General features: G+C 36.0%; 5 protein-coding genes and 1 long non-coding RNA gene across 18 annotated transcripts in view; 3 read left to right on the top strand and 3 right to left on the bottom strand.

Moving 5' to 3' along the window:
- The window catches only part of LOC124217153 (katanin p60 ATPase-containing subunit A-like 2), an 18753-nt gene extending 8209 nt beyond the window's left edge, over nucleotides 1–10544 (top strand). For 7 of the 11 annotated variants that reach the window (XM_046622496.2, XM_069135509.1, XM_046622497.2 and 4 more), the window contains 7 exons: nucleotides 453–523; nucleotides 1086–1277; nucleotides 2501–2801; nucleotides 2913–3081; nucleotides 3381–3493; nucleotides 4108–4313; nucleotides 4374–10544. In XM_046622496.2, coding sequence (XP_046478452.1) covers nucleotides 489–523; nucleotides 1086–1277; nucleotides 2501–2801; nucleotides 2913–3081; nucleotides 3381–3493; nucleotides 4108–4313; nucleotides 4374–4761 — 1404 coding nt within the window. In that variant the 5' untranslated portion in view covers nucleotides 453–488 and the 3' untranslated portion in view covers nucleotides 4762–10544. The remainder of the gene's footprint in view (nucleotides 1–452; nucleotides 524–1085; nucleotides 1278–2500; nucleotides 2802–2912; nucleotides 3082–3380; nucleotides 3494–4107; nucleotides 4314–4373) is intronic. The other 4 variants (XM_046622500.2, XM_069135511.1, XM_046622499.2 and 1 more) reach the window with 2 other exon arrangements.
- Nucleotides 6095–8893, bottom strand: Smn (survival motor neuron). 3 transcript variants are annotated; one of them, XM_046622515.2, is made up of 7 exons: nucleotides 8632–8893; nucleotides 8429–8516; nucleotides 8144–8338; nucleotides 7960–8074; nucleotides 6494–6788; nucleotides 6346–6416; nucleotides 6095–6256 (listed from the first exon to the last, which is right to left on the bottom strand). In XM_046622515.2, the coding sequence occupies exons 2-7, from the start codon at nucleotides 8474–8476 to the stop codon at nucleotides 6201–6203; spliced, it is 780 nt and encodes a 259-aa protein (XP_046478471.1). In that variant the 5' UTR covers nucleotides 8477–8516; nucleotides 8632–8893; the 3' UTR covers nucleotides 6095–6200. The 3 variants fall into 3 exon arrangements, with proteins under 3 accessions (XP_046478471.1, XP_046478472.1, XP_046478470.1); XM_046622516.2 differs by having other exon boundaries at nucleotides 8695–8893; XM_046622514.2 differs by having other exon boundaries at nucleotides 8429–8892.
- RpL17 (ribosomal protein L17) lies at nucleotides 9887–12844 on the bottom strand. Its single transcript, XM_046622518.2, has 5 exons — nucleotides 12780–12844; nucleotides 12451–12537; nucleotides 11828–11987; nucleotides 10415–10585; nucleotides 9887–10112 (listed from the first exon to the last, which is right to left on the bottom strand). Exons 2-5 carry the CDS (start codon nucleotides 12529–12531, stop codon nucleotides 9967–9969), a joined length of 558 nt encoding a protein of 185 aa, XP_046478474.1. The 5' UTR covers nucleotides 12532–12537; nucleotides 12780–12844; the 3' UTR covers nucleotides 9887–9966.
- LOC124217165 (uncharacterized) lies at nucleotides 11986–12527 on the top strand. Its single transcript, XR_006882792.2, has 2 exons — nucleotides 11986–12084; nucleotides 12201–12527. It is a non-coding gene; the product is annotated as an uncharacterized lncRNA (long non-coding RNA).
- Dsor1 (mitogen-activated protein kinase kinase 1) lies at nucleotides 12760–23163 on the top strand. The gene is made up of 8 exons (XM_046622504.2): nucleotides 12760–13653; nucleotides 15407–15632; nucleotides 15719–15831; nucleotides 15908–16019; nucleotides 20109–20285; nucleotides 20540–20753; nucleotides 21134–21300; nucleotides 21436–23163. Exons 1-8 carry the CDS (start codon nucleotides 13529–13531, stop codon nucleotides 21550–21552), a joined length of 1251 nt encoding a protein of 416 aa, XP_046478460.1. The 5' UTR covers nucleotides 12760–13528; the 3' UTR covers nucleotides 21553–23163.
- Nucleotides 16607–19692, bottom strand: LOC124217777 (sodium/potassium-transporting ATPase subunit alpha). Its single transcript, XM_046623818.1, has one exon. It carries the CDS (start codon nucleotides 19690–19692, stop codon nucleotides 16615–16617), a length of 3078 nt encoding a protein of 1025 aa, XP_046479774.1. The 3' UTR covers nucleotides 16607–16614.

Here is a 23163-nt window from a genome sequence, read left to right as displayed (position 1 = left end):
TTCGTTTCTCATACAATTTAAATTGGTGAAGCTTTATCGATTTGTCTTAATTGGACGCCACACACAAATTTGAAATCGACGAACGAACGAATGTGTTTTGCCATGAAGCGCTATAACTTTTCAGTCATAGGCATTAAAGTCAAACTCTCGTAATGTGAAAATCTGTTCCTTTTTATACGGCGCTCGGCATAATACGTGCAAGTTTCAGAATTGTCCAATTAAAAATTCTACCGATTGTTAGGGCCGAACATTGTTGAGAATAAACGTTAAAATCATGGGTTAGGAAAAATCTAAATGACCATGACGCAATAATTAAAAACCGCGATTTCCTTGCAACTACAATCGTTTCCCCACGTACGACGTCAACGTTTTCGCCTTTACCCTGTGATGTGCGAGTTACCTACATATAGTGAAAAACTCACGTGCAAAAAGTTGAGTACAATATTTTTTAGGAGGAAAAACGCTCCCAAGAGAGGCGGAGAAGTCTGATGTATCTGATCGCGGAGTTTCTGCGGGAACAAGGGTGGGTTACGAAGCGTAAATTCTGATACATACATATTTTAATGAAAGAAGATCATGTGCTTGACGTTCATCAACTTGCTGATTGCCAATTCATTGCATAGATTGCAGCTGAATAACAATTCCATAATCACCTACAATAGCGCCGTCATGTAATTATTAATTTCAAAGAAAATCGCTGATCGTGATTCATGTCACAGAGATATTGAGCGTTAGTATATACGCCATTTTAACAAAGGGGCCTTTTTAATTTGTTGGAAATTCGAAGTGTTACATGTGAAACTTGTGGGGCTACGAATGGAAAAGACGGTGTTAATATGATTTGAATTTTACGCGTTACCACTTCGGATATTTTTTGAACGGCATTTATTTTAAACAAGGAAAAAACATTGCAGTTCTAAATGACTTGTAACGAATATCAAGATGAATTCAACGAGGCCAGTAATAATACATTGTGTCAATGCGGAAGTAGGAGATTTCAGCAAGATATTGATTCATGGCATCGAAAACAGACCAACCTGTATACGAGCGTGTAGCGCTGATGTGTAATGCATTTTTCAACACAGATGTATAGATACGGTCGAATCGCTGGTCAAAGAGGCTCAACTCTCGGGAGACTATCAAGTCTGCGACAACATCGATTTGGACACCGTCCTCGTTGAATTTTCTGACTACCACTACGCCAAGTACAACAAATACCCAAAGATATGTAAAAAAATTGAGCCAACAGCCTGCAATAACGCTGTCAACATTAATCCGTGAGTACGATATAGTTTTTTCGATCGAAAATTCATACATTGCCGTCACGACTCTGTATTAATATACCGTAGAGTTTTATTCATTCGTCGCACAAGAACATGACACACTTTTTCACCGATCAATATTTTCAGCCAATGTGGTACGTGCGTTTGCAAATATACTTCAAAAAGTAAAAGTGTTCGCTTATTTTCACCCCAAATTATATGCACGCCGTATCTGCTCTGGACATTCAAATCTTATTCGGTTCTGCCACGCATTTCCGCCCTTGTAGTACCATCATTTCATCTTACTACATTTATCCCCTCTAATCTTTTAAACTTTTACAATCCATGAGAAATCATAAAGTAAGAATCACACCCACTTTTTGTCCATGATTTTATAATACATTACATACCATCAAAGTGCAAAAATGAAGTTTCATGTATATATATATGTATATGTATTAAAATTGCTCTAATTTGTGCTTTGCGCATACAGTTTCGCTTTGAAAATCAAACAAAAATAAAAATAACACTAGTCAACTGTAATTTTATGATATAAAGTATCGCGTGCAACATGAAGGCTGCGAGATCATTTTACACCTCGCGTACTTGCAACATTCGTTACTCTACAGCTCAACATAAAAAGACGTACTTTGCCTCCTTAATGCACAACCTAATATTGTCTAGTAGTTTGAAAAAGATGCGTTTTAAAGTGCAGATATTCAATTTTATGACGGCTCGCCAATATCGTTAAGATGATTATTTCTGCACAGTTATATCAGGTTTGGCGATAAGTTAGATATTTTTACACTCATGTGTGGTGAACCAATAAATCGATTGAGGCACCTCTTGTATAGTTATAAACTTCAAGCAGAGCTTAACTTTCCAGAATGTTGAACTCAGAATGGGTTAGTCAAGAGAACAGCGTTCAAGGCTGGAATACCGAATATGAATAGAAATTTACCGAATTTTTTTAGACATTGTGAATCAGATATCAAAAATTGAGATGTCCCTACGCTGTGGCAATAAGTTTTGTGGTACGACGAAATTACAAGCATGTCATATAATGTGAGATTCCTTCTCTGCTATAAGGTAGAATTTCAGAAAAATCGTTTGACGATATCAGTAAAGATTCGATACAGAGTATTTAAGTATTGATTAACAAACTTCTTCGGAAGTTAACTAGAGCTTGACCTGGACCATCGTAATTTCATGACCTCTGCAGACATTTACTTGCACAGGATTAAGAAGGAGAAGATCAACAGAAACTTGCGGAAACCAGCAGACGTGCGGCCGACCGAGCTGGCTAAAGGTGAACCCTTACCGAAAGTGAATAATGTGCAAGCCGCGGCCGACAATGAGCCAAACTTGGGTATCACTGTGACTCCAGTCTTCCAATCTTCCGGAAATTCAGAGCACGTTAATGTATCAGCCGTCAACGAGGAGGTCGCACACTTTGCCAAAGAACGAATTCTGAAACCAATTGGTAACTTGTACCAACTTGGCACAGAATGGAGGGATATGGCTGATACGATATCCAGGGTGAACCTAAATCCTAACTTCTCCGCATCTTTGTTGCATGTAGAGCTAGTGCCCAGGAAAAGGGTAAACCTCTGACCTCTGATTAATGTCGTAAATCGTATAAATTTACAGGATATCGTAATGACGGACTTGAACGTTCATTGGGACGACATCGAAGGCTTGAAGGAGTGCAAGAGTCTACTGAAAGAGGCTACGGTGTACCCAATGAAATATCCCGAGCTTTTTGGTGGCAAGCTAGCTCCATGGCAAGGAATCCTTTTGTACGGCCCACCAGGAACCGGTAGCGCCCTTTTAAAATTATCATCATCACGTGTCGGGGGAGGTTTTGAAAACCGCCAAGCCAAAGTCCCAAATCTAATATCCAGTTCGTGGCTCGCTGGCTAGGAACTAACTTCCCTTTGTCCATCAACCAATAATAAACACGACCTTTAACCTTCGACCACCATTCACCGACAACCTTCTTCGCAGGTGCAAAGCATGAAATTTATGCGAAATCCGGGTTCAATCTATTTGGACAACCAGCGTTTTGCTCAAATTAAAGGCTGATATTTTTGTCTTTTCTGGTTTTATGCGACGTAGGTAAAACCATGCTGGCTAAAGCTGTTGCCACTGAGTGCAAGATTACATTTTTCAACATTTCGTCAACTTCGATCGTCAGCAAATGGAGAGGAGACTCGGAAAAGCTAGTTCGAGTAAGTGCATTGTGTTAATTTTGCCGAAAATACTATCTGCATTACACAGCTCTTGAGATTTTAATGGAAAAGATCGTATTCGTCCTAATAGAAGAAGGCCGTGTCAGATAAGCCTGTGTCCAATAATACCCGTGTAGAATACATTTTTTTTTTTTTTTTGCAAGGTGGTCTGAGGCGGATCAGGCTTTTCCCATAAAAATCTCAAGAGATATTCAAGATGTGGCGCAAAGGAACCCTCTTGATTTTTATTGAAAACTTTGCCGACATCTCGTTAAGAGACGAAACATAAAATCGTTCTAATTTATTTATTTATTTTTGTTTTTTGTCAAGTGGAAAATTTCAGATTTTCGGTAACTGATGTCTGTTTTTGTTTCATTCTTTCAATTTCTTGAATCACGGAGAAAATGAGTCATTCTTTGTATAAATAGAATCTGGCAGAATTTTAAGAATTTGTGAAAAAGCAAAATGAGTTTATACAGAATAGTTGAAAAATTTGAACAAGTTTCTCCAGTACCCAAGAAGAAATCTTCATTGTCGTAGGGTCATTTATATGGTCTTCGTTTTACTCGTGCATGTGAAAATTAAGTCATTTAGCTCAACCTTGAACTTCACAGATCCTTTTCGACCTGGCAGAACATCATGCCCCAGCGGTAATATTCATCGACGAAGCTGACTGGGTGGTTGGTAGTCACGCGGATGTGACATCTTCGAACTGCACAGACCCAGCCAGACGTTTTCGAGCGGAACTGCTGGCCAGAATGGACGGACTTGTTTCATCGAAGAATCGAATTCTACTTCTGGCCGCCACAAATTCACCCTGGTGAGTCAATTTTCGGTTCAGTCTCGAAGAATTGAACTGAGATGTTTGATTTCGGCGTAGGGAACTGGATGCCGCGCTTCTTCGTCGACTTGAGAAACGTATTCTCGTTGACCTTCCGGATGTGAGGAGTCGTTTTGAATTTCTTCGATCATACGTCCACGTCGACCTCCTCCAAGACAAAGACTTCTTCGAATTGGTACAAAAAACCGAGGGTTACTCCTGCGCCGACTTAAAGTTGATATGCAAAGAAGCATGGATGATGCAGTTACGCCCGATTTGGCAAATGCTTGAGGAAAACAAAATCGTACGCGGGGAAATTGGAAAAATTCATCATGGAGCCATTAGTAAATTGAACTACCTCCAGATAGCCTTTGATCGAATTAAGCCTACATCGAAGCACATAGCCGACATGTACAAACAGTGGAAAGAAAAATTTGGTGCATCCTAATTATAATAATGTTCTAAACTGACCAAACAGAGTAGTTCGAGGTCAGACGTATATTGATCGAAACCAAACATTCACACTGTTGGACATTTTTCTCCCGAAATACGCTCTATGTGGAGGTGCATCATCGGATCGTATTTCACCTCAAGATCGCTATTCGTAGAAAATGTTCACTTGTTCGCCGCATCGAAAAATGGAATATGAATACTACAAAGTAGAAAACCAAGTAAGTTCGGCGCACGGAAGATGAAAATGCACTGCGATCAAATTAATATTACGCAACTTCGACATAATTATAGTATCATGCATATTGAATGAAAGCCATGTAACGTAGAGCCTGAATAAGACGTGACCATTTTAAAATTGAACTTTCAAAATAACAAATATATGTACACCTTTACGATTTCTATAAAGTTAACACTTCGCTAATGTTTTATGCATTGATTTGTATAAAAATTAGGAATTGAACTGCCAGAATACACACAGGAGTATGGGTCATGCCATGCCAAATTGGCCAGCCTTCGACCCTGACAATTTTCTATTCATTTAGGGGATTTGTATAAATTTGAAATTTCAAAACCGACAACCTCATCTATCGAACCGAACGAAGAAAGGCCCAATGAATGGATCTAAACATTAAAAATCCGAATTGATGTGGCAAAGAAACAGCCCTGGTAGTTTCAACAAAATCCGTGATCTAAAGGTCTGATATATACTCTCTTTGTCAGTGCCGTTCGCTAATTAATCGTATGTTTCGGTCCCCGCGCAGGATCTAAGCTCTGCAAATTGAATACATGACAAAAACATTGTAAATTTGAAAAATTCCAGCAAGTACGTATTTTTAAATTTAGATGAGCAGAAAATTGTACGGGAAAACTAATCACAAGTTTCTCTCTTGAAATGATAAAATAAAGCCAAGCACCGTACATCCGCCTCTTTTAAACTAATTAATTATTTGCAAGCTTTTTTTTCTTGATAGCGTTTCAAAGGGCGTAGCAGAAGCGACGAGAATTACGAAAAAATATTGAACTGTCTACTAAAAAATCCCTTGTTCCTTTAGATGAATATTAAAATTGATATGTTATTGTCAAATTGACCCGAGTCTATTCGGTTGTGACACTTCTTGAATTAATGAACTCCGGTAATATGCAGCTCGAAATCAACTGAACTCTAATTTCATCACTACCATATTCTCTGCAGGAGTAACTACAATTCTAAAAATAGCTGCCACATAGTAAATTTTATTGCACATTAAGATTTGGTTTCTTGTTCTTCATAGAATCCGTTGCTCGTCGTTAAGAAACCATCGGAATTATGAGTGAAAATTAACAACTGGTTCTTCAAAATTTGACTTACTTTTATTATGAATTTCGTATAAATAGATCATTTTTCTTTACAAAAATCAATCAATTCAATTTAATAATGAGAAATTATAAATTGTGTCACTTTTTCCGTCTCTCTTGATTCTCCTTGGCTTGTTTTATACCATGATAATATCCTGTAATAATCAATTTTGAATTAAACGAAATGCCAAAAAATAGATTAATAGGCAATGGAAAAATCGGCAATCAAAACCAATCATATTACCAGTATGAAATCCACTGATATACCAAGACATCAACATGCTCGAAAGTGCATCGCCATCGCTTTCCGGTAGCCTGTGCAACATGAAAGATAGAACGATAATTATAATGAAAAATATTTCATGAAATCAAAAAGTCTTCTCAAACATTACCTGGTCATTAATTGTGGCGGTAAAGGGGGTGCGGGAGGTACAATGCCAGATGGCCAACCAAGAGATGTTCCAGTGGTAAAATTTGTCTTGGGTAACTTTTGATCATCGGTGTCTAACTCCATCTTATCCTCGCTAACCATGTTTATCATCTCAGGATTATTGGCAGAATCAGATTCTCCAATATCTATGAAGCTAGTTTTTTCTGCATTTGCCTCTTTAGTTTGAGCTATTTGACTGCCGAGACCCAGAGACTCAGTAAGCGAACTGATATCGACCTTAGCTGAATTTTCGTAACCTGAGAGTAATAATATGTAGCTGACTAAATTTGATGGCGCGCTAGACTGGATATAGCTGGCTACCAGCATTTACACTTGCAAGACCGTTTTTGGAAGGACTCGAGCATCTCAATAGAATTTTATATAACTCAGCTGTGTTGCAGCAGTATTATACCAATTGCAGGGCATATGATTATGAAAATTTAAAAATTAGCAAGATCTTTTCTCTCATAACTATATGCAATCAAACAAGATAATCCAATTCTTTTCACCACATTTCCAGGTTTTCAAGACGAGAATACAATTTTTCTTCAGTCATTAGTCGCAAGGCTCCAGAAGAGTTCAAGGAAATAACTGTGACCCAGCAAATGAATTAAAAGTGCGGCTAAACGCTGAAGGAATGTTTCAGGAATATCGTTTCAATTTTCTGATTGTGGCTAAAATATCGCAGACATATTGCCGAGCATATTGCAGTAATATTACAAAGCTATGTTACTTCACTTTGGGTTTAGCTTGAAATTAAAACATCTTGGGTACATCCTACCAAATACTATATTTATAAAGTACAGTTGTTATTGTAATCATACCGGGTCATTGATTCCTTGCTGAAGACAAATGCGATTGCCGCAGTGGCTCTCTGTTACTCGGGCATCACGTTCAGCAAGGAATAAGTGACCGTGTATATCCACAACTTACACTCAACTTTGATTGTTTCAATAATTCAACACATAGGATGTGTTCAGCATAGGTGTGTTTCATTTAGTCTTTGGTGGAACAATGAAACAGTTAAAGCAATGGATGAGTGAAACTCAAATAAAATCACATCCACGATATTGATAACACGACAATTTGATATTGCTAAAACATTACGTTTCAGCAGCAGCAGCATTAACAGCAGTAAAAGTTTGCTGCTGAATATATGCAACATTCAAGAAGGATTGTCAATCTATCTGTAGCATTCTGAACTTTGAAAAGTTACGTCACTACAATATTTCTGAAAGATTACATACTGCATGGAGTAGCTGTGACTTACATAGATTACATTTACTTTGAATCTTGAACACGTAAGACCCGACTGATACTTGACAGCACTAGTCAAAGACTTGGAACATGGATTTTAAATACATGTGTTTCAGATGCTCGAGTCTATCCACGATCTATAAGCTCAAAGACAAAAAGGTAAAATATTACCTATAAATTTGACGATGCAAGTAGCGCTACTTTCATAAATTTTCTGTATCACTGCTTCATAAACTTCTCCATCCTCAGACCATACAGCTCGACAAGGAGAGCCTACGACCCATTTCTAGGAAGAAGCGAGATTACTTTGCCAATTTTTAAAGTCAATGTTCCTTACTTATTGAAATTTTTATACCTTGTAAGGCTTGGCTGTTTGTCGATTCGGTTTGTGATTATGCGCTTTGCTCTGTTTGCCGTGCGATGTGGATTGTGCTTCAACACCCATGCGTCTTGCTACTTCATCTTTGGCTAAATTTACCGCTTTATCATAGGCCTTGATGAGAGCTGTGTCATCCCAGTCATCGTCAATAGCGTCAGTTACAGCAGATCTCTGAGATCAATCATTCAAAGGATGTAAAAACATAACCTCACAACGTACCACCAACGATCGTACGAATAATAAGGAATCATTCGATCATACCTGTTTAGAGTTTTTTCTCACAAACAAAACGTTATCCTCATCTGCCATTTTAAAATTATTTGAATTTCAATAATTCAAAAGTCTCGTGCTGTGGAACCAAATTTTATTTTTGTATTAAATTCAATTACTTCGCGTCGCCGACATGCCGATAAATAAATAACCTCTTTAAATCTCGTTTATATCTATATGCTGATGAACATTACGTTTTCAAATAGCATACGCCTGTTTGTTTATTATTCGAAATTATTTTTCCATTTTATAATTACGTTTTAAATTTATGTGTACATCGAAAACTTTGTTTTAATAGTCAACAATTGTTTTTCAATGTTATTCCCGAGTTTATTTAGTTTGGCCATGGTTGACCAATCAAAGAGCTTTCATTTTTTGGACTAAAGCGTGAAGTTGACAGCTAATCCAATACGTTGTCCAATACAAAGTGCTATCTACTCATATCTCTAACTTTTTAATTTACTTTATAAATAACCCCCGGAGTGCCGTCAGGCATTTCATAAGCTATAATCAAACAAGCTCAGAACAAGTACTCAACGATCTTGATGAATGTGTAAAAGTCCGCATCAAAATCTTGCATACAAACTATTTTTCCCGTAGACAAAAGAATATCGATCCAATAATAAAATGAAAAATATCACTCGTCGAATAAGTATTGATTTGTATTAGGGACCCTAATTTGTATATCATTACGAGTCACTCTAGCGTCTTTTTCTCTCATATATTTACGTACTGATCTCTACAATACAACATAGAGATGAGTCTACAGCTTCAATTTTAATATCGACATAATATTATACCGTATTCAATAATAATTTTTGCTCAAAATACGTTTGCCTACGTACGAGTTTTTGCTGCATATTATAGCAAGAATGAAAATCACGATTGAATTAAATATACACATTTTGAGAAGAATGTTCATTGAAATAATTCGTGAACTTTTCGGCTGATTATCGTGAACATACTAAAATTTCTTTCAAAGCATGAATGAAATTGAAAAACATTCGCTAATTACGAAACCAATAATAGTATTCAAAAATTTTCACAAACTAATGTTGACCTTCAAAACTACTATACGGTGTAGTTTTGAGGATGTAAAACAATTCATACCACTCTGCGTATGAAAAGCTGAAAACTTATAACAGCAGTCTTTTTAACTATGCGCATAGCAGTGTTTGAATTCAGCAGTAAAATATCTAAAATCCGTTTTATCTTTACTTTAAACAACATGGGCATTCCTACAAACATTTCACTTGACTTTTATTTATGAAAGATTACTTGCGCGAATATAGTCACATACGAATAATCTTTGCGTTAATATGGGGTCTGTTATGTTTATGCGATTATTCCTCAAGTGTCTCAACTTACGAAAAGGCATTAAAACAGTAGAATTTGATGCATTGCTGTAGATTCTGAAATGACAAGTATACATCCAAATGTAATCAAAAATGAGAACAAAGTAAGATTTTATTGTACCAAAGGTAGTGTACATTTGATCTCGTATTGTAAAGTCGATAATGCTATTTTATTTATTCCCTCATCATCTTCTCTTTTTGACGGGCAAGCTTCTTCTTGCTCAACTTCTTCTTGGATGGTTCCTCCTCGGTGGCTTTCGCAACCACGTCTTCTTTTTCAGTGAGCACGACCTCTATGTGGCAAGGAGAGCTCATGTAAGCTGGAAAAAACAATTTATTTTTCACGTGTTATGCTGCAACTTGGGTGTTTATTCGTCCGGTACAGTCTTACTCATATTTTTTTTACATAATATTTTCCTAATTACATGCTGAGTCGATATTTGTGATTCTCAGATACTTCCTCAATATAACGTTAATGTCCTGTACTGTATGTATGGTACTGCGTTTAATTTTCAAATGGAATGTAATAGCTTTAAAGAAGTTTTTAGATGATGATACACTGAAATGAATGGAACTTGATACGTCGTACAGATAGAATTCAAGTAAAACATGGGATACTTACGATTGATACGACCATGCGCTCTGTAAGTTCTTCTGCGAAGGCATGGGGCTCGATTCACCTGAATGTGTTCAACAACCAATCGATCTACATCAACACCTTTGAAATCAGCGTTACTCTCGGCATTCTTCAAGAGTTGTAGCAAAAATTCTGCTGACTTTTTCGGCCAACGACCTAAGTAAAAAGGTAAATCATATATAATCTGCTTTCAATACTATGTATAAACACGTGTTTAAATCCAGTAACATTATAGTGCGGATACATTTTCGACAGAAAATTAGTTATTTCATAATAATAGCTTTGTCAAAAAATTCAGTAAGCCGTAGTGGAGCATATCATAATTATATTTTTCCAACTCAACTGATCGAGTCACTCTAAAGTTAAATAATGATTTTGTGAAAAATGTTTCGTTATGTTGACTACTAATTTCAACCAAATGCATAAGCGCAACTACTGTTTAGTAGGAGTGCAAAACATACGTTTATTTTTGTAACCCATGTCAGTGTCAGTTGTTAAATACCACACTACTAATGTTAAATAATATAATGCACAACTCCGCCCATTATGGACATACAATGAAGTTCTGAAATTTCGATTTGAATTTTTGTGTTTCAATACAGTGATATTTATATTGTGATGAAAAAACAATAGCAGAGCTTAACGCTCCCAAAGCTGTGAAATTTCACAAATTACCCTTGATTTAATTGATAATAAGATTTTATTCCATAGTTTCAATCTCTTAAATGGTATCTACTGTCAATAATAGTTAAAATTCCGCGTAAATTCCAGTTTCTAGGATTCAATTAATTTTACTGTTAGTGAATATGATTCTTTAAACTCCTGAGCATACAGATAGTTTAACATTGATGAATAAGTAAAACTTGCACAGCATATACACAGGCTGCTTTGTTTTATAATGCAATCAATTTTCAATAAATATGCTGTAGTTCCTAAATAAATTAATGCTCAATGAATTATAAACTTTGCGTGCTTGATACCGACACAATAAGAGTACATAATTTTCTTACGTCAATTAGAAAGTCTTAGAATTCTAGAAATCGTGCGTAATTCCTGGAACTTCACAAAAAAAACTCAAACTATACATTTTTCTTTCTAACTTCTTCGACATTACATACCTTGCTTCTATGATTGAATTACAATGGCAGTGAGAAAAATTGAGATTTAAATTAGGAATGATGTAACAGACCATTTACTAAAGTTCATCATTTTGCAGCTTTTAATGAGTTTGAAGGAGTTGAATTTGCAGTATACATATGTATGTGTTACTCCATTGCAGTTCGTTAAATTTCAGATAGTGCTGTTATTGCCAACTAATGAGTTTTGTTAAAATAAGTTTTCACACTACTTCGAAATTAAAAGGAGTTGAAAAACATGAGTGTTTGCAAACATACAAACCTTGAGTGGTGCCAAACTGTTTAGCCTGAGCACACCTTCCAACACCACCGTTGAATCTGCGGAATGGTACGCATTCTTTGTGTTCAATGACACTCTTCAGATACCTCTGGGCACGACGCAGAGCCATACCCTTGATAGCACGAGCAGTTTCATGAGTGTTCTGAAAGAATTTTAACAACTCTATTAACGAAGTATATTTCGAGTACATAATATTCTTTCAAAGGTCTATAAGTAAAGTGCCAGAAATACGAGGAAAGGTAAAGAAAAAGCATAAGAAAATGCAACTTTACTAATATTTCACTTATACATCAGGCGAGCTTACACGCATTTTCAGAAACAAATAATAGCAGTTTGAAATACTATATTCTTTCAGATCTTGGCAAGTTGGAAATTTGAAATTTCAATATGTATAAAATACACATTGCACACGATTTCCATAAGACACCACACAAACTCTTGAAAATTACCTAATGCATGGAATGTGCAATACGATCGAACGCTCAATTATAATAAAAATACGATTGTCAGAATCTTGGCAAAATTTACACCACGAGCAGAAGCATCCGCAGATTGTAAATTTCTAGGTTATTCTCAAATAATGAAAGAAGCGTGAAATTGTTTACCTTGAAGTGCACCCGAAGGTTCGAACCGCGTGCTTTGCACGATTTGGTCGCATTATCAGGCTCACGAGAATACCGTCCCATTTTGCACTGAAATAAAATGAATACAGTTTAAATTATTCCGAAATGTGGAAAACATCAGGCGGCGCCATGAAGCTGGCACGTATGTTTTACAGACAATAATTGTAACTTGAAACACAAAATCACAAAACTTCGCCACTTGAATTGTAGATCAGAGTTTAGCGTACGTAATTGATAGGTTCAATACTCGATAACTTGAATTATATTTCAGATGCACACAGATTCGTAAAATAACAAGGCTCGGCTCATACCTCTTCGCGGAACGATATTACAGGAAAAGACGTCACAATGTTTCAAGCTTCGCGACATGTCCGCAACACGATTCCCGTTGGTGGCGCTGCTTTACCATCTCACAGCAAATTTCCACCAATTTCTACACAACTACTATACTCGGCTCAGCCTAGGGGCATTTGTGCTAAACTCGGCTCCCGGCAATTGTCAGCGTACATATATCGTAAACGGTTCCCAGTAAGTCGAGAACTTGGGACGCGGGAAGTACGTATGTTCACCCCAAGCCGATTTCCGTGTAACAGTGCCCTGCAACTTGCAAGAGGATCCGTATAACCGATATAACCTTCTTTCACTCCCTTCATATGTTTTCTCGATCATAACCCCGTCGAAAGTTTTTTTACAGTTCTCCGGCTCACCTCCGAAACCTTATTCACGTAATTCCGGAACTTTTGTTGTCCCAATCCGGTTATACCGCACGGAAAGGGAGTTGAAACATATTTGACAGTTCGACGTTTGACAGCTTAGCCTCGTCATCACGTTGAATACACATATGTGTGCACAGCTATTTGATGGCTTTGAGCTTTTAGCTATTGAATATTGATGATAATGCGCGACTAACTGATACTCCAATAAATCGAGATTTCGAGTAGATAATAAAGTGCCACCAACTAACGGGAGATACTCAACGCTCTGCAGTGTTCCTGACTTTCATTTTTACCTTTCAAAGAAGACTTCTTGATTTTCAAAGGCTTTCAACACACCGTAACAAATGTCAAAGAACAAATTGAACCTGACTCTACCTCCAGGTTCTATAGAACCTGTAGCAGCAGTTTCACCTTCGCCACCGGTTCCGCCGTTGCCTGTTTACACCGAACCTGCAGTACCGATTCCAGAGTAAGTTTACTCTTTTATAATAATACCTCGTATGTAATACCTTTTGGAAGAGTTGATTAGGCTGTAATTAATCGTTCAACCATCATTGTTTATACTTCAATGTTTTTTAAATTCACTATCCTATACACCGTGCTTAGTCGCGCCACAGCGTCTCTATTTGGATGCAATTTGTACGCTAGTCACATAGTAAATGATGGAATAAGTTCGGCCTCCGTTATACTGTCATTAGAAGTTTTGCGAATTACTGTATTTTGTTATTATCTACAACCGCAACACACATGTGAGATGATAACTGCGCTGCCAGTGAATGTTATCCCCGGAGGATTAAGAAAAGTAAGAAACTTGACATTGTCTTACAGTCATTGTTACCGTGCAAATATGAAGAGCGATTTTGATACTGATGATAGTAAAAGTTTATTCCATGAGAAAAATTCAGTTTTTACAATAAATGGTTTTCCACTTTACATTCCAGTGTGAATAGTTATCAGTAGAAGAAATAGTACTGTTTCTAAGCAAAATACATTTTTCTGTTTCCTTAATAGTCTGCATGAGTTATGTGAACAAATTCGAAAAGCTTGAGATTCCAATTCTGGATATTTTTATTTAACTAGTCTATATTCTTTCTATGGAAATTGTTAACCTAAATTGATTTTTGAATCTGAACTTTGTAGTAAATTTTTTTGAATATGCTTTACAGATGCAACTACTAGATATGCTTACAGTTTCATTGATTACTAGATAATTTAGACAATCTGGTTCAATTTTAAAACCTGTTATACAAATGTATGAGATACTAGTCTGCATATCATGTCTAATTAAAAGTGTGTTGATTGATATCTAATCTATTTTGTCAATCATAACTTATAAAACTGCAATTTGAAATGTGATTGAAGTTCAAACCTCACAATAACAAAATACCAACATAAGTAATTCAATCAATTTACCAATTGACAATTCAGGAAATTGCAAATGAAGGAAAATCATATACACATAGCAAACCTTAAGTATAGTTTTTCACTGCAATCCGGTGAACCTTCTATACTCGTATTTGTTATGTTGCCTTTACTTGCAAACTTGAACCTGAAAATTGGAGTCACTTATGTTTGTCACTTATGTAACCCACTTATAATTGTACAGTTCATTACTTTAGCTGTCAAAACTATAGTTGTCACTAATACTGAATTTGAATGATAAATGGATGCGATATTTAGCCCGAAGTTCATCAAGTCGTGCTTCCCGATAGCTCACCAAGTTTCATTTACTCCTTAAGAATTTAATAGAGTTTACAAGATAAGCTTGATCAACCGAAGTTTCAGATATAATATTCAACATTTTCTCCAAAATACTGGTACATATTAATAAATATTGAATTTCGAAACATATTGTTTACCCCGAATAAGCAAGTATCATTTATTATTTACAGCAAATTTGATCAATTGTTGTTTCCATCACTGTAAATATACTTCAAATTCGTCAAGGAATGTACTCTATGAAATTTATTATTGACTGATATCACGACATACACATTCCAAGAATTGCGTAATATCGATATATTTCCACCTTCCGTTTTATTGTCACTATTAATTTTGTGGAGACTTTCATGTATTGAAATGTCGGTGGATTTATTCCTGTGAAATAACGACATAGATGTTTAAATTGTTTCAAATTGTTTCTGTGTAACTAGCAGCCTCAATACAGTTGCCACGAAATCTGTGGGTGTGTTTACATTTATTAATTTAATAAAATGATGCAGTGGTGTGATGGGAAAAATGAGTATCGATGCTCTCCAAGAGCGATTAGAAGAACTAGAAATGGATGAAGAACAACGCAAAAGATTGGAAAGTTTTCTTGGTCAAAAAGAAAAAGTTGGTGAATTATGTGATGAGGATTTTGAAAAATTAGGAGAGCTGGGTGCAGGAAATGGTGGCGTTGTTATGAAAGTCAGGCACAAAAAGTACGGTCTCATCATGGCTAGAAAGGTATGTTGGAATTTATCACTGCTGAATGTAAACTATAATTCAGAATATTTATATATCAACTTGTATTTCTTTCGTTGTAATTTCAGCTGATCCACCTGGAGGTAAAACCAGCCATCAAAAAACAAATAATAAGGGAACTCAAAGTTCTCCACGAGTGTAATTTCGCACACATCGTAGGCTTCTACGGAGCATTTTACAGGTATAATTTTGCTAATCTCGTCAATTTGCTTGTTGTGTAAAACTTCAGCTTTTTTCAATGGTTATTGCTGTTTTAGCGATGGCGAAATTAGCATATGCATGGAATACATGGACGGCGGATCGCTGGATCTGATTTTAAAAAAAGCTGGCAGAATACCTGAATCGATATTGGGTACCATCACAGCTGCGGTAAGCAATATTTATCTAAACTTATTTGCTTCCTAAAGGTATATTATTGCGGACTCTTACGTCGTTTTATGAAAAATGAATTGCGACTTGAAGGGCACACTTTCCAATTAAAGCCCTACTATCTAAATGATCGCAATATTATTTGAAAGCTGACACCTTTAAACACGTATATTCTATAAGCTTATATCCGTCATTTTCTTATTTGAAAGAAGTTCAACGCCTTTGACTGATAACTACACGTTCATCAACATTGTGTAGTTTTGCTTATTTTGAAATCTTATTATTAACCATTTTATTATTTACGTAGATATCTAGTCACGTACATTATTAATATTTTCAGTTGTGGAAAGAATTCTATAAAACAAGGGTTTTCTTTAAAAACAAATTTATTGATGCTCAGCACTCTGATATTCACATTTTTGAGTAATTCATAGATTAAAAATACTACTCCCAAAGCAGTGATCCTATTAATTCTTAGTCTAAAGAAACATTACACAGCTTGAATAGTTCATCTCAAATTACACTACAGATAATACATCATACTGTAGGAAAGCTTTGTTATCAATTGCTCTATAGAAAGAAAGCACGCGCAATGTTAATAGTACGTTTCAGTTTCAACAAAACCTCCTGGCCACGTACGAATACACAGTCTTCGTAATTCGTCATATATCCAAAGCAAAATCGCAAAAGGTAAACATGGCAGGAACCAAATTGGATCTAAACTAACTGTCTGAAATATAATCTCCGTCCCAGGTACATATAACAGTATTGCCGTTAGAGCCATCTCGAAGAAAAATGAAAAGTTCAAAAACCAGTTACCCATACCTTGTTGAAAAATTGAATTTCGACGTGTTTTACATATTACTAAGTCTACCATCTGAGTTAATACTATAGAAATAAAATAGCCAGTTCGTGCTGTGTGTAGTAGAGACATTCTGTCTTGGTAATTCCATTGTTGGCCAAATGAATCTGTCAAATTATTGATAGTCTGAGATTCCCATTGCGATCGCAATCCAATTAAGTCACGGGGGAAAAATCCGTAAAAACTAATGATAGTAAAATAAGTGTAAAATCCCGCCAGTGATTGTATCATACCAATTTGACCATAAGTCATGGAAATCAAACGCTTGTTTACCAGTTTGTCACGCTGGGGATTCCTCGGTGCGCGACGCATTATATCAGATTCGGCTTTTTCGTAAGCTAGTGCAATCGCTGGTAATAAGTCCGTTCCTATGTCAACACACAGTACCATTTCAATGACAAATGGAAGTGGTATGTCGAATACTATTGTACTCAACAGGGGTAGCATTTCGGGAACACTCGATGTCAATGTATAAGCAATTGATTTTTTCAAATTGTCAAATATTAATCGGCCTTCTTCGATTCCAATCACAATAGAGGCAAAGTTATCATCCATTAGTATCATGTCAGCAGCGTTCTTTGCCACATCCGATCCAGTGATACCCATAGCAATCCCAATATCAGCCTTTCTTAGAGCCGGCGAATCGTTTACTCCATCTCCAGTGACAGCAACAATCTCTCCCAAACGTTGACAGCTTTCTACGATAAGTAATTTTTGTTGAGGAGATGTACGGGCAAATACAATTTCCTCATAGTCCCTTATGAGCAAGTCCAATTGATGCGTCTCCATGTTTCTGAGTTCATTACCGGTAACCACGATGGCAACACTTTCTGCGCCCTCAAATTGCGAGATGGATATATTGCGAATCATAGCAGCTTCATACTTCGTTTCATGACCTTCTCCTATTATGCCAACTTTTTTAGCAATAGCCATAGCCGTGACTGGATGATCACCTGTAACCATTATTACCTTAATTCCAGCGCTTCGGCATTTTCTTACAGCATCTGGAACTGTTGGTCTAGGCGGATCGATCAAGCTGATCAATCCGAGAAATCTGTAACCATCGTGCGGATAATTTTGTTGCTTTGAATCATTTGTGTTGAATACAAAGTCAAGCCCATACAGGCTCTCTGGTAGATGTAAATCACAGTAGGCTAAAACTCGTTCTCCTAAATATCCTAGATCAGTGCAGGCTTTTCGTACAGTTGACTTGACTGTACCACTCATTGCACCAGAGCTTCCACCAATTTCCAATATCGTACTGCATAATTCTATTATTATCTCTGGAGCTCCCTTTAGTATCATTATGTACCCACCTTTCTCCTCTCTATGTATAGACATTTGGAATTTTGTTGACGAGTCAAATGGGACTTCAGCTACTTTAGGGAATTGGGTACGAAACTTTGTAGTGTGATGAATGTGCTCGCAAAATTTGAGAATGCCTGTCTCTGAGGCATCACCTATAACTTCCCAGTCGTCGATCGGCAGCACAATAGCATCTGGAGTCAACCTCATTTTAAACTCTGCGCGCAGACAAAGAGTAGCAGCCTTAACGAGCATGTTGAATGCTGGTTTTTCGAGCAGAAGATCTCTTTCCGCCCCTAAATTTGGATTGGCAACAATCTGATGGGTCTCATTTGCAAACCACAAATGGGATACAGTCATTTTATTTTGTGTCAAAGTTCCTGTTTTATCCGAGCAAATGGTTGATGTTGATCCCAGAGTTTCTACTGCTTCCAAATTTTTGACCAAACAATTTTTTGTTGCCATTTTTTTAGCTGTTAGCGTCAAACTTGTCGTTACTGTTACAAGTAACACTTCTGGTACATTAGCAATGACGATGCCTAACAAATAGGTAAACGACTTTACAAGATTGTAACCCAAAAGTAATGCTAATATAAAAAATAAGAAACCAGAAATAATAGCTACAACAGTAATTATGTGTACAAAATGTCTGATTTCCTTGGCTATAGGTGTTTCTACCTTCTTGAGGTTTGTTGTAAGGCCAGCCAACCGTCCAATCATTGTACGGTCCCCAGTAGCAATAACGATACCTCTTGCTTCACCGGCGACGGCATAAGATGAGAAGAAGGCTACGTTTTGTGATTCCAGAGGGTTGCGGTCAGTTGGCTTGTCAGATCGTGACTGAGGTTCGCTTTCTCCTGTTATGCTAGAGTTTTCCACTCTAAGTCCTACGCAATCTATAATTCTAATATCAGCTGGAACTTTATCTCCAAGTTTTATTTTCACCAAATCACCTACAACAACTTCTTCTGTAGGTACTTCAAGCATCACTCCTTCTCTGATAACCAGGGCACAGGTTGGAACCATCTTTGAAAAAGAATCCATAATCTTCGAATTCTTACTCTCTTGATAGTAAGCGAATAAACCTGATATAATGCAAATAGCAACAATGATCACTCCGAACCATTGTATGCCATCATCATCTGTATCAAGCGCGTATAATACGAAACACAGGGCTGCACATGTCCATAATAAAGTAGCAAAACCGCCGCACATGCATTTTAAGAATTTAATATATTCGGGCGTTATTTTTGGTGGGGAGATAGCATTAGGACCATCTCTTTCTAACACATTTTTAGCTCTTTCGTTATTTAAACCAAACTCTATGTTTGTATTGTATTTCTCGCAAAGCCTTTGTAAGTCTATCGTGTGATCAACAGTCTCCAGTTCGTGGTGTAAATTTTCAATTTCATGTTCCGTTAATCTCTTCCTTTGTATGTGCAAGGCAGACTTTGTACTCCCACTTGCTAAATTGGTAATTGAGAAATTATTAGCTCGCCGAGCCATTTTTACAATATCTAAATTAGTATTACTACAAAGTGAATTTTCTTGTATAACAATATTGGTTATGTTTTTTCTGAGTGATATGAAGACTCATTGTTCCATAGCAATCTCAGATCATGCTAATATTTATTATTTTACAAGAAAAATGTACTTATTTGTTTCAAATTTAATGCATGTCTGGACACATATGACAGAATTGGCATTATCTTAGCATTCATGTGTCATTGTATTATTTTTCAGACTGTTGTTGCTGCACTTTTTATTTTGTTACTTCCTCACAGGAATAGTGATTATCAAAAAATGCCTCTATAAAATTTTAGACACGATTTAGCAGGAAATATAATTGTTCATAATTTGAATTGATATTAACTCTTGGTGAACTTAATATAGCTATGGTGACCTAACTTTGTCTTTTACAGGTTCTCAAGGGATTGAGCTACTTGAGAGACAAGCATGCTATTATGCATCGTGATGTAAAACCGAGCAACATTTTAGTTAACAGTGCTGGAGAAATAAAAATTTGTGATTTCGGTGTTTCGGGTCAACTCATTGACTCAATGGCTAATTCCTTTGTCGGCACCAGAAGTTACATGTCTGTAAGTATATGCGTAGAGAAGTTTCACTCATTACAAAAAGATTGTTAGTAAGATTCAAATTTCACTAATAACCCTAATTCGTACTTCAACATCATAAGCTTTATAATAGATTGACATCCTGTATTACAGAAACATTAGACATTTTATAATTCACTGGAACAGAAATTTTTTCACCTAAAGTTAAATAAATTTAAGTATGGTTTCAAAGCAGTACAATTATACTCCATAACATAAAAAATAACCCAAACTTTCAGCCAGAAAGACTTCAGGGTACACACTACTCGGTCCAAAGTGACATTTGGTCTCTCGGCTTGTCATTAGTTGAAATGGCTATTGGAATGTATCCGATTCCATCTCCAGATGCAAGAACTTTAGCTTCAATATTTGGCCCGCAGCAAAATCAATCACCTGCCGAAAATGCCCCTGCTAATAACGTTTCTACGCCAACGTCACAGTCGCCTGCTCATAGTAAGTATTCACTGTATTCATATAGAATTTTACGAGATCCTCTTTACACGATATACACTGGACACACTGCAGGGAGTACATATCTTACCCTTCCCATCAGCTACTAAGCTGTATACCCAATTAAATCCAAAAACATTTGGAAAGCTCGTCTCGAAACGTTTCGAATTTATTCAAAATTGAAAAATACTAACTTCTGAAACTATTAACTTATATAAACGAATTGCAATATAGGTCATACGAAATATTTTATCTTTGGTACTTGTGTTTGCATGTGTTCAGTTTGAACGGTTTCTTTCATATTATCCCAAAAAGCATAGAAGTTAAGAAAACTAATATTAAAAGTGGACGGCATTAATGAATGATTTCCTGTTGTATGAAAGATGCTAGTAGCCCGAGACCAATGGCGATTTTTGAGTTATTGGACTATATTGTAAATGAACCACCTCCAAAGCTTCCACCCGGCATTTTCACCAACTCATTTACGGATTTCGTTGACCGTTGTTTGAAGAAAAATCCTGCTGAAAGGGCAGATTTGAAAACGTTAATGGTATGTCCTAATTATTTATTAAAAGACTTCGTATTTTCATTTTGACGAGAATCTATATAAAAGTTGTCACCGTGACAATCATACGTTATTTACTATAAACATAGAGCAAATATTACTTTGAAGAATAACTTGTAGAACCACGAATGGATACGAAAAGCGGAATTAGAGAATGTGGATATCGCGGGATGGGTATGTCGCACTATGGATCTTCAACCGACCACTCCAACGCGCCTAGCGAACGTACAGTCCTGAATAAATGTCACTCTTACATACTTGACCACATACATTCGTGTTCAGTACTCTTAAGTAAGTCTGAGTTTCTTTCATTTTAATCAATTATAAGCAGTGGCATTTTCTCGTTTGACGTTTCTCTGTATATGCTCATTCCCACGTAAACAATTTTGAGAATAGACAGTAACGTATGGACATCAGCCATTCACTCAAACTATATATAGAATTTCATTATCTTCATTATCACATGCTAAAAAAGATTAAAATTGACGTAACATCAAATTTACATGAAATACACACTCGTCTTGGTTTTTAATGTATTCACATCATGATTGGTCATGATGTCATATGAGTTATGGAACTCCCCATCATTTTAACAACAGAATCCTAGAAGTATATAAGTCACATAGTTGATGTTAATAGCAAAGTGGGATGCATTTAAAATGTTAGTTGAACTTGAAGTGAAATTTTTATTAAATGGGAATAAATAATAAGTGCTTAAGTAAGCTAGAAATTTTAAAAAGTGTTGTAAAAATAAGTAGCATTGATTAAATGTTTATTTACTGTCTATATTTCAAAATTGTCGAGGAAATTTTGATGAATTAAACTTCGATATGAAATTTGGATAAACGGACGTACGTGTATTCGTATCCAGCATAGTTTAACCTAATTCAAAAAATAAGTTGTTACAATCCAGAAATCATACGCCACTGTACTGCAATTAACATTATTTATGTTTCATTGAGTTCACTTAGTTTTGTCAAAAAGTATGTAAGATAAAAAAATTGTAGCATAGTTTTAGTGACGTTGTACACGCAAATGAAATGTATATTCTCTGTATCGAAAGTGATATATCACAAAATGCAAAATCGAACTAAGCAAGTAATTCATTGACAAAGATGAGCTATATGAACTATAAGTGTGTATATATCTGTACTGAAAAGTCACAGAGCACAGCCAGTCATTTAAGACAATACTGCTTTTAGCGATTAGTTTTACCATTGTAAATGTAATTGAAAAGTCTTTTACTGAATATAGAAAAATTCAAAGTATCACAGGTATGCTTATGAAAATGTATACCTATGTATGCTTATATTGACTTAGAAATATATTGCTTTCTTATTTGTGCCCCAACATATTATTACTATTCCATATTTGCAATCGTTAATTAATATATGAATAAGCGAATTTTTGAAACATGATGGAGCTCTGGTGACTTTTTGGTTTAGAACTTCATCGTATATGTCAATAGGCCAGTAATTACTACATTTGAAGAAAATAAAATGTTATTTTCTTTTGACATTGGTTGAAATTTAGTTTCAAAATAATTCCTTCTAGAGAACAATCATTTGATATAGCTAGGTTCAGCCACTTCTGGTTTGGCTTAAAACTTACCGGAGTTTTCAACCAATACTTTTTTATGCCAGATAATGAAGATAAGTTTGATTGCCTAATATGTCAGTCAAATGAATTCGTCGAATTCGTCGGTCCTGATACTTGTTAACGATACATGCACATTCCGGAGTATGATATTGTGCATAATTAATATTGCCACGAAGTGATATAGTATAGCCTAATTATTAAGCTATGTATTGTATAAAAATCGATAACATTTATTAAATGTGAACTCAA

The sequence above is a fragment of the Neodiprion pinetum genome, chromosome 4, assembly GCF_021155775.2.
Source record: "Neodiprion pinetum isolate iyNeoPine1 chromosome 4, iyNeoPine1.2, whole genome shotgun sequence".
Taxonomy (NCBI): Eukaryota; Metazoa; Arthropoda; class Insecta; order Hymenoptera; family Diprionidae; genus Neodiprion; species Neodiprion pinetum.
Note: the sequence above shows the minus strand (reverse complement) of the source record. Positions and strands in the feature narration are given on the sequence as shown.

Coding starts and splice junctions, on each gene's coding strand:
- Smn (XM_046622515.2), bottom strand. CDS start 8,476: ATGGCAGATGAGGATAACGTTTTGTTTGTGAGAAAAAACTCTAAACAG. Junction 8,075..8,143: donor AAACAGCCAAGCCTTACAAG/GTATAAAAATTT, acceptor GCTTCTTCCTAG/AAATGGGTCGTAGGCTCTCC. Junction 6,417..6,493: donor CCGCCACAATTAATGACCAG/GTAATGTTTGAG, acceptor CATGTTGCACAG/GCTACCGGAAAGCGATGGCG.
- RpL17 (XM_046622518.2), bottom strand. CDS start 12,531: ATGGGACGGTATTCTCGTGAGCCTGATAATGCGACCAAATCGTGCAAA. Junction 10,586..11,827: donor ACAGTTTGGCACCACTCAAG/GTTTGTATGTTT, acceptor CTTTTTACTTAG/GTCGTTGGCCGAAAAAGTCA. Junction 10,113..10,414: donor AGCGCATGGTCGTATCAATC/GTAAGTATCCCA, acceptor TGTTTTTTCCAG/CTTACATGAGCTCTCCTTGC.
- Dsor1 (XM_046622504.2), top strand. CDS start 13,529: ATGTCAAAGAACAAATTGAACCTGACTCTACCTCCAGGTTCTATAGAA. Junction 15,633..15,718: donor GTCTCATCATGGCTAGAAAG/GTATGTTGGAAT, acceptor TTGTAATTTCAG/CTGATCCACCTGGAGGTAAA. Junction 16,020..20,108: donor TGGGTACCATCACAGCTGCG/GTAAGCAATATT, acceptor TGTCTTTTACAG/GTTCTCAAGGGATTGAGCTA.
- LOC124217777 (XM_046623818.1), bottom strand. CDS start 19,692: ATGGCTCGGCGAGCTAATAATTTCTCAATTACCAATTTAGCAAGTGGG.